The 12,833-nt window shown below is 53.7% G+C and overlaps 7 protein-coding genes across 7 annotated transcripts; 3 read left to right on the top strand and 4 right to left on the bottom strand.

Moving 5' to 3' along the window:
• Positions 1-1,206: 1,206 nt before the first annotated feature.
• On the top strand, positions 1,207-1,992 carry A1O5_01167 (uncharacterized protein; the record flags this gene model as incomplete). Its single annotated transcript, XM_007741786.1, has 1 exon — positions 1,207-1,992. The coding sequence occupies one exon, from the start codon at positions 1,207-1,209 to the stop codon at positions 1,990-1,992; it is 786 nt and encodes a 261-aa protein (XP_007739976.1).
• Positions 1,993-2,541: 549 nt separating this feature from the next.
• On the bottom strand, positions 2,542-3,390 carry A1O5_01166 (uncharacterized protein; the record flags this gene model as incomplete). The annotated part of the gene is made up of 1 exon (XM_007741785.1): positions 2,542-3,390. The coding sequence occupies one exon, from the start codon at positions 3,388-3,390 to the stop codon at positions 2,542-2,544; it is 849 nt and encodes a 282-aa protein (XP_007739975.1).
• A 517-nt stretch (positions 3,391-3,907) lies between these two features.
• A1O5_01165 (uncharacterized protein) lies at positions 3,908-4,519 on the bottom strand (the record flags this gene model as incomplete). The annotated part of the gene is made up of 1 exon (XM_007741784.1): positions 3,908-4,519. The coding sequence occupies one exon, from the start codon at positions 4,517-4,519 to the stop codon at positions 3,908-3,910; it is 612 nt and encodes a 203-aa protein (XP_007739974.1).
• A 614-nt stretch (positions 4,520-5,133) lies between these two features.
• On the top strand, positions 5,134-6,675 carry A1O5_01164 (uncharacterized protein; the record flags this gene model as incomplete). Its single annotated transcript, XM_007741783.1, has 5 exons — positions 5,134-5,170; positions 5,242-5,279; positions 5,336-5,638; positions 5,711-6,305; positions 6,419-6,675. The coding sequence occupies 5 exons, from the start codon at positions 5,134-5,136 to the stop codon at positions 6,673-6,675; spliced, it is 1,230 nt and encodes a 409-aa protein (XP_007739973.1).
• Positions 6,676-6,882: 207 nt separating this feature from the next.
• On the bottom strand, positions 6,883-7,971 carry A1O5_01163 (uncharacterized protein; the record flags this gene model as incomplete). Its single annotated transcript, XM_007741782.1, has 1 exon — positions 6,883-7,971. One exon carries the CDS (start codon positions 7,969-7,971, stop codon positions 6,883-6,885), a length of 1,089 nt encoding a protein of 362 aa, XP_007739972.1.
• Positions 7,972-9,334: 1,363 nt separating this feature from the next.
• On the bottom strand, positions 9,335-10,430 carry A1O5_01162 (uncharacterized protein; the record flags this gene model as incomplete). Its single annotated transcript, XM_007741781.1, has 3 exons — positions 9,335-9,568; positions 9,618-10,334; positions 10,404-10,430. 3 exons carry the CDS (start codon positions 10,428-10,430, stop codon positions 9,335-9,337), a joined length of 978 nt encoding a protein of 325 aa, XP_007739971.1.
• Positions 10,431-11,014: 584 nt separating this feature from the next.
• On the top strand, positions 11,015-12,693 carry A1O5_01161 (uncharacterized protein; the record flags this gene model as incomplete). Its single annotated transcript, XM_007741780.1, has 4 exons — positions 11,015-11,240; positions 11,286-11,824; positions 11,876-12,477; positions 12,528-12,693. 4 exons carry the CDS (start codon positions 11,015-11,017, stop codon positions 12,691-12,693), a joined length of 1,533 nt encoding a protein of 510 aa, XP_007739970.1.
• Positions 12,694-12,833: the final 140 nt, after the last annotated feature.

Genomic DNA, 12,833 nt, shown 5'->3' with positions numbered 1-12,833 from the left:
TATGTACTCTCTAGGAGGGCTCAGTCAGTGAGGGATTTAAAATCTCCACGACCTAGAGATATTGCGCTAACGACACAGGGACCGCAGATGGGGGCACAGCGAGGCCGGTAAGAGAATACCACTGACAACTTTATTAGACGGAATGCCCATCCAAGATTGAGTGGTTGCGAATGGTGTCTCCACATCGATCATCAAGCGTGTTCCGTCTTACCGGAGAGGCTGTGATTGGTAGGTGCTACCTCATTGGACCTCCTTGTAGCTGATAGATATTGAGTAACAAAAATCCAGGCGTGATGCACATGCTGCATTGCGACCACCAAGGTTTTGAACTTTAGGGTGCAACGTGACGCATGCTGCAGCAATATTGGAACAGAAGCTCTCTCTTCAGCGTTCGCTTGAAAAGTAGCCTGACTCGACAGCGAAAACAGAGGGCGCTCTGCGGAGGTACGTTGCTTTTGCGGCCACTAATGCTTTTGAAGGGACTTGTGCAGCTTGTATGCATCATGTTGTTGAACATTTACATGCGCATTGGCGGTATACGCCATGGCGCGATACTTTCCATTCCCCTACCAGGGAGCAGTCGGAGACCAATGATGATAGCGCAAAGGCCACATGGTGCAGTATCGTCAGGGTGCCGGAACAATTTGATATATGCCGCAGTTGAAGGCCTTCAGAGGCAAGGCATCATCTGATGTCCATCTTCCAGGATTGTGGGCAGAAAGCAGGAGGGAAAAATAAGAGCAAAAAGGCGGTTGAGAGTGTAGAATGTTGGTGCCTCTACCTCGTAGGAGGATTGGATAAAGCGGCGACAAGTAGCCATTCCACTAGCTCAATTAGGAACGGAACCAGCTGAAAAGTGCGGGGAAACAATACATCCGCCTTGGCGCTCAGGAGCCATTCACAAGCAACAAGGTCGGGCTTCACCACAACTTCAATCACCGTCATCATCTTCAGGTCCTTTCATCGAGATATCCTCCGGAATAACTTCGCTCTGATCTCTGTCGAAGCTCCACATCTCTCTTCAATACTACATTACATATTTCAAGTCAGTCAGCTTCTGGGACAGGGACGCCAGGGAGGGAGGAGGCCTTAAAGCCGCAAATAATCTCACTTCCCACTGAAGGTTGTATTCCGTCTGCAAAGCTGGGAGACACAGGTCCTGCGACAAGCATTTGCACCAAACCCCATCCGCACCTAGGACGAGCTATGGATTCAGTCGCCTCGACCCTCGCCGCTCAATACCACAAGGTCATCGACCCTCTCAATGCCCGGCCACGCCAGGCAGCCGTGACGACAACAGCGGTCGCGCTAACGCTGTCTCTGGCATGGGTGCTCAAAGACTTCCACGCGTGGAGGTCTTTCGGTACAGGAGGCACGCCGCCCACGTGGGCCGGGTACTGGCGCATGACCAAGATCCGCCTGAACCGCATGCTGCTGTTCGGCAAGGACGACCTGTGCGACCCGTCTCCGCTCTCGTCCTCGGGACCCCAATATCTCGACCCAGCCGCCATACCGACGCGTGAGGGCCCCAGGCCGGCGATCATGGCCCGCACTATGCCTCAGCGCCAGGTTCCCTACAAGGCCGGCACGGCGGATGCGGGGGTCGAGGAGCGCGTGAGGACTATGATGGCCTCATTGGCCGCCAAACACCCCTCAATCCTGGACCTGCGCCCCAGCAAGACCGAGGGCGGGAGTACTGACGCCATCTACGCGAAGCCGGCCCTCGAAACACTCAACGACAAGGCCAGGGACAACAAACTCCTGGGGACGGAGATCGCACACGCACACCCTTCCGACGGGAGCCTTCACGTCTGGCTGTCCGAGGCGGACGCTAAGATCGTAGTCGAGAAGGGCTGGGGCATGAGGTTCCCACTCAAGTTCATCGACAAGGGCTGGGCGATGGTCTATGCGCCACGCACCATGGCCGAGGCGGATGTGGTGGAGCGCATTGTGCGAGCGGGTATTGCGTGGGTCAGTGGCGTCGAGGTTTGAAGGAACTTACTCGGCGTCTGTCTCTGTACTTATCTCTCTCTACATCTCCCTTTACCTTCCTATGTTTCTTTGGAAATAATCAATGGCTTGGTTCCTACTGGCAAGGCCGAATCGGTTGTATAGCGGAGTGTCCTGCGTTGGATGAACTAAACTCGCCCGACGTGTTCTCAATCAAATATTGTTCTCATTCTTCCTCATTCCCTTCGCTAGGCTACTTATCGCTTCATTCTCCAGCACGACGACATGCTTTTGAAAAAAAAAAAAAAAAAGAGAGAGAGAGAGAAAAGAAAGAAAGTAGAAACTGAAAAAGAAAATGTCTCATCGCGATGACATCGTCTCGACTCTCTGGTCCAGCACCCGTATAGTTGCAGAACGACCCCTGAATCTGTTGCCCTAGACTGCCCGCTGGGCAAGAACCTTTCTTCGTTGCTGTCGTGCCTCACTTTGATTACCGTCTTCTTCATCTCCTGGTCTCCTTTCTTTTCCATTTCTCCTCCTTCATTAATCGTCCACCAGCACCATCGGGGTAGTCAGTAACTAATACCGCCTTTATCTCAAGTCGTTGTAATACAGGGGCTGCTTCTCGACCTCCCTGACCCACAACCTCCAAGGCTTATCTTGAAATCCTTCATTCATGACCGTGCAGCCCTCGCTCTGCTCCTCAGTGAGCGCCTGGAATCCGATGCCCATGCCCTCATCACGCAGCACTTCACGCCCCCCCGGCACGAGGCCCGCGATGACCATAGACTTTGTCTGTGCCTCGGCGTTGATACGCGTGTAGATGGCGCGGTAGACGGCGGTGACGATGTCGCGGCCCACGCAGGTGAAGCCGTGCCGACGCATTAGGACGACCGACTCCTCGGGACTCTGCATCTCTGCACCAGACACAAATTTCTCGGCCAAAGCGGCGCCGAAGCGGGAGTTGTTGACCAACATGTCCCGCTGCTCGCCTTCGCGGTAGAGCGGGTCGATGTCGAACACCTTGACGCCCCGGGAGCCGAGGAACCCGGCCATGTGGTAGACGGCTTTCAGGGTGACGCCCATGCTCACGGCGTAGGGCAGCACTTCCTCGGCGTGCGAGTGGATCACGCAGTTCACGCTGGGATACCGCTTGAAGATCTCGCCGTGAATAAACCGCTCCGAGTACCCCTTCTTCGCGTCCGGGTCGACCGTGCTGGAGTCAGACACGTGGTAGGCGATCAGGTCCCTCCCGGAAGTGACCATGGCGGGCGCCATATAGCCGCACATTATGTACTGTGAGGGATGGAGTGGGTGACGGACCGAGATGTGGCCATAGGCGTCGACCACGCCATGATAGTGGAGGATGTGGTTTGCAGAGATGAGGTCGCGGAGAGCCACAAAGAGAGGGTCTTCGTCGCTGAGGCTGGACGTGTCCATCGGTGAGTTGGCTGAATTGAATGGGTAATGAATGATGTGTGTTCGGACTGAGGAATGCCTGGTGAAGTCTTGTGGAAGAGCGATTGTCAATTCGATTTACCAGTCCCTGGTCACCAGTTCGGCTGGGAATACTCCGACGCCGCAGGGTCTCACTCAACCTACCGACGGCGGATATTTGACGAGACGAACTACAGGGCAATGCTTGTTGGTGGTGCCTGATGCAGTTGATGGTGGGCTTGGTGGGGAACAAATGGTGTGGCAGCTACCAAAAATACCTAAGTAATAAAAGGTGGGGATGAGGGGGAGAGGCATCTGTCTCACGTACAGTAATGCATTGGAAGTGAGTTGAGACTGAGAGAGGAGAGAAGCAATGTTGTTACTCGTATTGAGCCAATTCTAATTGATAAATCGCCTACCTGCCACTTTCATCCCCTGCTAGAAACAACAATAACCATGGCTGCGGGCTGCGAGCTGCGAGCTGCCCCGACGACGTTGCGGCTTGGGTTGTGTGATGCCATCAATCCAACTCTGTCCGCTTCACAAAGAAGAAATTCAGCTCGGTCGGTCTGGCTCTGAACCCCCCGACGTTCTCGATTGTGTTAGCAAACGCCGCGGTGGCCTCCTCGACACTCTCCCACCCCGAAAAGTTCACCCTGATATCTCTCTCTTTGTTGTCCTTGGGGATGTTCCAGGCCGAGATGGCTCCGTACCGCGCTCCGCCCAAACTCGACGTCTGCGATGCGAATTCCTGGTCAAACTGCGTTCGCACCACTCCGTGTTTGGCGAATGTTTCCTTGATGATGGCCAGCACCGGTGCGTCGAGCGGGATCCGTGACTGGTCCGCGTCAATGTAGTGCATCCAGTCAATGCCCATCTGGTCTTTGATGAGTGTGAGGATTTCCGCCTGTTGAGGGGATCCGTCAAAGCTATGTTGATGGTGGTCTTTAGTCTCCCATGCCCCAATCACAAACATGACCGAGGGGTCGTCGATTTGTGTGTAGAACAGGGTTTGTAGCTTGCTGTAATCTTCGATCACTCTTTTAACTTCCCTCAGGTTTTTCTTGAGTTCTGGATCCGTCGCTGTGATGCCGTTTTTGAGGGTGATGTGCGCCAACTCGATGATCGCCATCTTTGAAAGCCGCGGCCAAGGACAAAGGGGATGAGGAGAAGATGCTGCTCCTTAACAATGCGTGGGAGGGTAGAGAGAATCTAAGGACAGTTCGAGTACGATAGGGCTGGTCCCTGCCTGTGGAGATGCTGGTCAGTAAGGGTTTCGGATGAGCAGATCCACCAACGGCCCCCCTCGAACAGGCTCACTGGGCTGAATCTTGAGAGCAGCCAGAGCAATTCCAGGCACAAGCTTGTCCTTTTGCGGTAGTTTAGGCCCCGAGGCACTTTAGTCTTTTGAGTTCCTGGGCTATCTCAGCTTCTGGCCAAGGTTGCTTTTTTTGTTCAGCTGGCTGCGCCTGACACTGTCGATTCAGACTTTCATGTTGATTCTAAATTCTGCAGGTGAGTGAGACTGGACAACATACAAACAACTGACCGCACTGGATTTCGCTGGGACGAAAAGAACCTTGATTCAGTGACAAGCGAGCAGCAAGAACTGCGAACGGGGTCGACAGGCCTTTTCAGCTGCAGTGACTGCGAATTGGTCCCCCGCACAAGAGTGACGAGAGTGACAAGTCTTGGCCCCCTGAACAGTCAACATCACAGTCACCCACCTGCTCGACGGCCGTAAGAATGAACAGGCCATTGAAAGTGATCATTATTGGTGCCGGTACGTGTCGATCAAGGTCATCAATTTAGCGACCCTCGCATAAAAGCCTCTCTGACAAAAGGAGTCCACAGGCCTGTCAGGCTTGGCCCTTGCACAGGGTCTTGAAAAGGTGCGTACAAGAGGCGAACACAATTGCCTTCGGTCAGGACGAGACTGAACTGGAAGGGACAGAACGGTATCGACTACGTCGTCGTAGACAAGGAAAGCGAACCGCGCGATCGGAACTGGGGAGTGACAATTGCCTGGAGCCATCCATTACTCGCACAGCTTCTCCCCGAGGAACTCTACAATCGATTACCGGAGTGTCAGCCAGATCCAGGCCTGGACACCAAAGAGGCCGGATTTGAGAGTGTGATTATCCGAGATGGACAAACGGGCGAAACCATTGTGCAGCCGCCGTTTCCAGGAGTAAGGAGATTGAACATTCAAAAAACAAGGGCTGTCTGGTCGGAAGGAGTTAATGTCAAGGTAAGTGGTTAATTAAATTTCTTCTCTCCGCGCCATCTATCACGCTGGGAAACTCATCTTGCGTTCCTTCAGTTCGGCAAGACACTCACGGATATCGAGTTGACTGCCGACGGGGTCATTGCACACTTCCACGATGGAACCTCAGAATCTGGCTCCGTCCTGGTCGGCTGTGACGGCGGCGGCTCATGGGTCCGGCGCTGGATGCTGGACGACAAAGGCACCTCAGTGGTCCTGCCGTACACGTTCCTCAACTTCCCCTTCCGCTATACCGCAGAGCGGGCAGTTAAGATGGACAAGATGATGCACCCTATCGTAGATGTCGCGGTGCATCCAAAGTCCATGTACGTCGGCATCTTTGTACTCGACAAGCCTGACCTGCAACGGCCTGAGACGTGGGTGTTCTACATCCTGGCGACGTGGGCGGAGGACGACAACAAGAGCGCCTCGCCCGATGCTGCATCTGGAGGAGATAAGAACATGGTCGACGAGTTGCGGCGGAGGATGGACGACTGGGCTGACCCGTTCAAGTCGGCCGTGGAATGGATCTCCGAAGACGTGCATGCGAAAGCCGTACCCTTGAGGATCTGGGGACCTCCCGATTCAGGCTGGGACAACCGTGGCGGCAGAGTCACGCTTGCAGGCGACGCAGCTCACAGCATGACGTTCCGTAAGCCCTTCTCCCCTGCTCTCCCCCCTTTCCCCTCATAGTCCGTCTCAGACGAAAATAAACGCCCCCAGCAACATTGTGCTAGGTATGTAAGATGGCTAACCCTTGCGCAGACCGCGGCCAAGGTGCCAACAACGCCATCTGCGACAGCCAAAAATTCGTCACGGCCATGGTCAAGGTTAAGAACAGCACCATGACCCTCGCCAAGGCCATCGACGAGTACGACGCCGACGTGATCAGTAGGGGCCGTACAGAGGTCGAGATCTCGAAAGCCCAGACGGACGCTTTCCACGACCACGCAAACTTCCACAACAGTCCGATCATGAGGCTAGGGATCAAGCCGACCAGCACCAGCGCGGCATCGAAGTGATGTGAAGTGATGCGACGTGAGATGATTATGACATGAGGAATGAGAACATGGATAGCATGAGGATGTGTGACTGGCTCCCTTCTAATATTTTGAAAACTTGGTCAAGAAACTGGATAATATTACCTCAAGCAAGCGTGGATATTCCAAGTTTGACCACTCTCCGCTCTTACTGATACTCCTCCTCATGGTTCCTCTTCTCACCTGATCCTAGCTGCAGAGCTCCGCTGGTGTCGAGCACTGGTTCCCCTCAACGACATTTCCGTGCCCGGGGGTCTCCACAAAGATATCGAGATCGTTGTCGCGCAGGACATTCTCGACCACCGAGTTGTTCGCCGACGCGAGGCCCGTTACCGGGTCGTTCAGGATCGCGATCCCCGCCGCACTGCCGTTTGATGTCCCGGCGATCGTCATGCCTTCGACGAGGTTCGCCTGGACTTGTGTGTCAAAGGCACCGAGCGTGGCGATGCCGACGAGGGCACCGTCAGGGACGCTCGCACAAACGGGGTTACCCTCGCTGATATGGTTTCCGATGACCTGTGCGCCGGTGGTGCCCGGGTCGACGAAGGCGCCGTAGCACGCGTCCGCGACCTCGTTGGCGTACACGTAGGCGCCGTTCGTCTGGATGCAGAGCCCTACGGTGTAGCCCGCGACGCGGTTCTTTGTGACTTGCACATCCGACATGTCGTCCATGCAGATGCCGATGAACAATGGATCCCCTGTCGAGGCGACGTTGTTGGCGTCGACGTGGGTGTTCTTCGAGCCTACTGTCAAGCAACCGTACTGTGCGCCGTCATAGAGCGTGTTCCCTTTCACCTGGACGTCTTGACCACCGACCACGGCGATGTCCAGTCCAGAGAACCCTTGCACTTCGAACTCGGTCACCAAAACTCCTTGTACTGGCTGTCCCACCGAGAGGACCTTGCGATGCTCCACCACGAAATCCGCAAGCTCGATATCCTGCCCCGTTATACAGATGCCGGCTTCCGTGTCAGGCCCTGCTAAGCCTGAACAGGTGTTTTCTACGGTAGAACTGGGAGGCACGAGGATGGCTCCTTTGCCCACCAACCGCAGGCCGTCAGTGGTGATTGTCAACTGTTCTGCGTAGGTGGCCGCTGCGACGAGAATCAGTTGTCCAGGATGAGCCGTGTCGATTGCAGCTTGGATGGATTCCCCAGCCTTGACCCGTATGGCGCCGCCGTACCAGTCACCCCCGGCTGTTGGACATGCGAGCCAAAGGCACAGGTAAACAAGCACGAGTGCAGCCTTGCCACTCCAATCCCAAACGAGCACCACCATCGTCAAGAAGTTCAGTCAAGAAGTTCGGTTTGGGAGTTGAAAGTGTCTGCAGTTATTGAAATCATTCAAATCTGCTTAAATGGTGGTAAGAGAACGTGGAAAGGTAGGTGCCACGCGAAGGGATTACAAGAGGTGTACTTAACACTACCAACATTTGGCGGCCTGCATCTCGGGTGTAGGCATTCAGCGCCGACGTCGACAAATCAATGGTGTTGCTGCAAATCAAGTCTGAGCCTGGAATACTCTTATCCGTCTGCAGGTGAGTCCCAAAACCTAGGTTCTCGTAACAGCCGGCGAGGACAATCGATGTCGGATTCTGTTTGGGCAGACGCTCGCGATGCGTGGCCCCCAAAACGCCCATCAGGTTCCAACATGCTGTTGTTGTCCAGTTGGCGAACAAGCTTTGGCCAACCCGGCAATTTTGGACCCTTTCGAAGCTGTTCATATGATCCAAGCCTTGTGTCTGCTGGGGCGAGGTTGGTCAAATGATGAGGAGACTGCTTTGGGAACCGAGCCGCTGCCTGCCAGGCTTCATAAGGAAACTGCAAAATGATCGCACTTATCCTCGGGCTCAAAAGTCCCCCTGCAACACAGACACAAGCCAACATTTCCCTCCCGTCCGAAATTGAAAGGCAGGGTTGGATTCCTGGCGGAGGTGCAGCTGAAATCTGAATACGAGATAGGCGAGTTGGCCAGAACATCTTGGCCTTTGGTGGGAGTCGAGCTCCCCTTTGTGCCTCGCCGGACACCTCAAACGTTAGTCAAGTATTCGCAAGTGGGCCAATACTGGTAAACCGATCGCCAGAAAGTTTTGGTTTGGAAGGAAGAGAGATTTGAAGTGTCAAGAAGTGGAAAAGCAATTGGAGGGTTCGAAAATCCCCAGACTCGACATTCCATGGCGTCACTGATCGTTCTCGTGCTCTTTGACTGTCAGGAATCATTCCCCAGCTTGAGCTTGTTGGACCTACTATGTTCATCATAACTGACAGCTTGGTGCAAAGGTTTAACGAGAATGTCAACTAACCGTGGTGCAGCTCGTGTAACCCGGGATGCTTCTCGGTGTCGGGATCCCTCGTATTGCCTCGCTCAGCTGAAAGAGCATTCCGCTTGACCTCGTAAATCTGAGGGCTATTGCGGGTCACCCGACCTCGAAGCTTTGTGTAGCTTGGCAAGCTCGAAATCGAGGAGGCATTGGCGACGCAGTAAAAAAAAGAAACCATCTCAACCCGTCTTCTTCGTAGAAGAGAAATATCAGGACTCAGAAAGCACTGAAGCCGGCCGTCTCTGATTTGGCTCCGTCTTTGCCAAGTGGAAGGAGTGTTTGTACATAACATCTCCGCGACAGGAGGTAGCAAATAGTCAGTCATACCGGCCGTCGCCCCTTCACGAAGTACCACCGTTGGTAAAGATGAAGGCGTCGGTCAACAAATTCCTCTTTGACCTCTGCCATGGCAGTCTCCGTATCCTCATCGCTGTGGGTCAAGATCTGCTTGTAGTAGGCCAGCATGAAGGAGGGGACTGATTGAAGCATCTGTGCCCGGTAGAGTGTGCCGATCTCCTTCAGCTTCGGATCTTTCGCCCACGGTCCAATTGGGACCTGTCACGGTTAGGGAAGGGCTGTCTTCGATGGCGGTCGAGCTTCTCACCTTCTTGACGACTTCCTGCACATCGTGGAACCCGGCCTGGATCATCCACTGTCTGTGCAGATGGGCGACGTTGAGAGGCTTACCTACCCTCTCGCTGGCCCGCTCTAGTTCGATAACGGCTGACACACAGGCAGTCGCATGCTCCAACCCGCCATCGTCGCTGAAGAAACTCACTGAATGCTCTTGCATCTCCATCCAGCCTCCAGGCTTGAGATTATTCCAAGCTTGGGCATAAAATCTTGGCCAGTCTCCGATGCCACCGCAAAGACCACGTCCGTGGATGAAGTCAAACTTCTCGTTCTCCAACCACGTCCACTCTGCTTCCGCATCGTCAACGTAAAATTGCAAATTTGGTGGAACCCAGGGTGGCTGTATAGGGCTGAGATCTGTGCCAAAGACTTGAGCGCTTGGAAACTGGTCGGCGACCTCTACGGCCCATATACCTGTTCCCGTGCCGACATCCAGTATTCGTTGCGGATCGCGCGGGAGGTACACAGTAAAGAGATCGCCCCCCAGCAGCATCTTGCAGATGTGGTGCAACAAATCTAGTCGATCTTGCTCTTCTTCGTCGTTTGGAAGGTGGTAGGCACCTGCACGATACGACTGGTACGTGCGACCATTTTCATATCGGTAGTTATACACCGAGGATCTGAGACTTTGGCTGAGTGACGACTGCTGATCATCATCAAAACCTGAATCCGCGTCGAACTCGTCTCCCTAGCCATGTGTGAGCAAGCAACGCTGTGCAAGGTGCCTTATTGTTCTTGCCCTGTAGTCATTATCCACGAGGAGAGCACCATCTGGAGTCGCCATACCGATTACCTGCTGCTAGTTTTCTGGAGTCGGGTTGATTGCTTGCAAACAGTTCATGACATCCAAGGTCAAGCATAGGGTGGAGGGAATGGGTAGGTAGGAGAGTTCTCTAGACGCGGCAATTTGACCACACTGACGACTATATTAGTCGAAGTTAGAGCTGGTCAGAGATTGCGCAAGGTGCCGGGGAAGGAACGGCACCTCTGCGGGCCTACAAGGACAGATGCTACGATCTGTATATCATGCCAATGGAGCTGTACCAGTATTGGCTACGGCTTATCAGACTCGGTCGGGCTACGGGCCCGTCCCTTGTGCGCCAAACATGTGCCGGGCTTCCTCCCACCCCATTGTCAACTCCCCGATTGGCGGTCCAGCCTCGGCCAATGCATCCCTTGCATCCCCTGGCTTCTGCCTACTGTAGCAAGTAGGAAGAACGCACACTAGCCGAAGGCGCCGCCTGAGGCACGTCTGGGCACATGTGTGAGGGCGGGTCGCGGCCAGGGCAAAAGGTGATAAATGTGCATGCTTCCTTGCAACCTCCAGGGGACTGTCCGCTTCTCGCAAATCTCCGACAGCATTTCGATATGGACATGGCGGTTTCTGATGCTTTGGTCAGAACTCTCCTGGCCGCCGCAGGGGCATATACACTCTACCTGATCGGCCTCGTAATCTATCGCTTGTACTTCCACCCGCTTGCCAAATTTCCAGGCCCCAAATATGCAGCCATAAGCCACTGGCATGAAGTCTACTACGATGTGATCCTGCAGGGACAGTTTACATTCAAGGTACAGGAAATGCACAAACAATACGGTACAGGGCTCGAATCATGAGTAGTTTTCGTCCTAATGCGGGTAGGACCTATCGTGCGCATTGTTCCGGACGAGCTGCATATCCAGGACTCGGACTTCTATGAAACTTTGTATACCAAGGCCGGTCGCGTGGATAAGTATGAGTGGATGGCTGGTCGCTTTGGAGATCATAACTCGGCTTTTGCGACTGCCTCAGATGAGCTCCATCGTATTCGACGAGGCGCACTCAATCCTCTGTTCTCGCGACAACGCATTCTTGATCTACAAGATGTGATTCAAGTCAAGATCGACATCCTGGTGGATCGCGTTCGTGAATTCCAAGCCGAAGGGAAGGTCATGCCTATCAACCGAGCGTTTTCGGCACTTACTGAAGAGGTAATATTGGAATACTGCTTCAACCTTAGCTATGATGCTCTACGAGAGCCGGAGTTCGAGAAATCATTACACGATCCAATCATGGCGGCAAACCAGTTCAGCAATGTGTCTCTACAATTTCCCTGGGTCCCAAAAATTCTATTCAACCTTCCTCAGTCCATTACGGTGAAGATGCAGCCAGAATATGCCCTGTTCTTCAGAATGCAAGGTGTATGGAATGTGCTCGTCCCAAAGAAGAGACGTATGGCTGATCAATCGCAGGATTTTCGGAAGCAAATCGACGATATGAAGTCGGGGAAAATGAAAGACGTTTTGGAGAAATCTTCCCATCGAACCGTATTCCAGGAACTAATTGAAGGCAATCTACCACCCTCGGAAAAGAATTCGCTACGGCTAATGGGCGAGGCTTCCGTTGTGGTTGCAGCTGGTGTTGTCACTACTGGCTGGGCACTCGCCACTGCAGCTTTTCATATCATCAACAATCGGCCTATATTCCAGAAGCTGAGGGCCGAGTTGGAGGCTGCTATTCAAAATCCCGATGTAAAGCCTAGCTGGACCGAGCTCGAAAAGCTGCCGTATCTCGCTGGATGCGTGCGAGAAGCAGTTCGCATGTCCTACGGAGTGACGGTGAGAGAACCCCGGCTCTTGTCGAAGCCACTAGAGTACAAAGGCTGGATCATTCCTCCTAGGACTCCTGTGAGCATGACGAATGTCGATGTTTGCGATGACGAGGTGATCTTTCCGAACCCTAGAACGTTCCGGCCTGAGAGGTGGATTGGTAATCCCAAGGCGCCTAACGGGCAAAGTTTGGAAAGATACTATATTGGCTTTGGCAAAGGGACACGAAGCTGTCTCGGCATCAAGTAAGCGTTTTATCCCATCCCCCTTTGACCATTTGTTAAATGACTTGCAGTCTTGCACAGGCCGAATTGCATATGACCCTTGCGGCTCTGTTTAGGAACTTTGACTTTGAGCTTTATCATACCGACATCAGCGATCTAGAATTGGCGCACGACTTCTTTGCTCCAAGCCCACGACGCGACTCTAAGGGCGTCAGGGTCAAGGTCAAGCCAGCGTAGATGGATGGGATGGGACGTCCATATCTTATCCTGGCTTAAGCTAGCAGGGTTGGACGTGGAGGCTTCCGTAGGGTGAGCGAATTGAGGGCAAAACGGTGACAAGAAATGCAATATAATATCCCCTTGAGGAGACAAGTTCT

The sequence above is a fragment of the Cladophialophora psammophila genome (genome assembly GCF_000585535.1).
Source record: "Cladophialophora psammophila CBS 110553 chromosome Unknown aczJe-supercont1.1, whole genome shotgun sequence".
NCBI lineage: Eukaryota > Fungi > Ascomycota > Eurotiomycetes > Chaetothyriales > Herpotrichiellaceae > Cladophialophora > Cladophialophora psammophila.
Note: the sequence above shows the minus strand (reverse complement) of the source record. Positions and strands in the feature narration are given on the sequence as shown.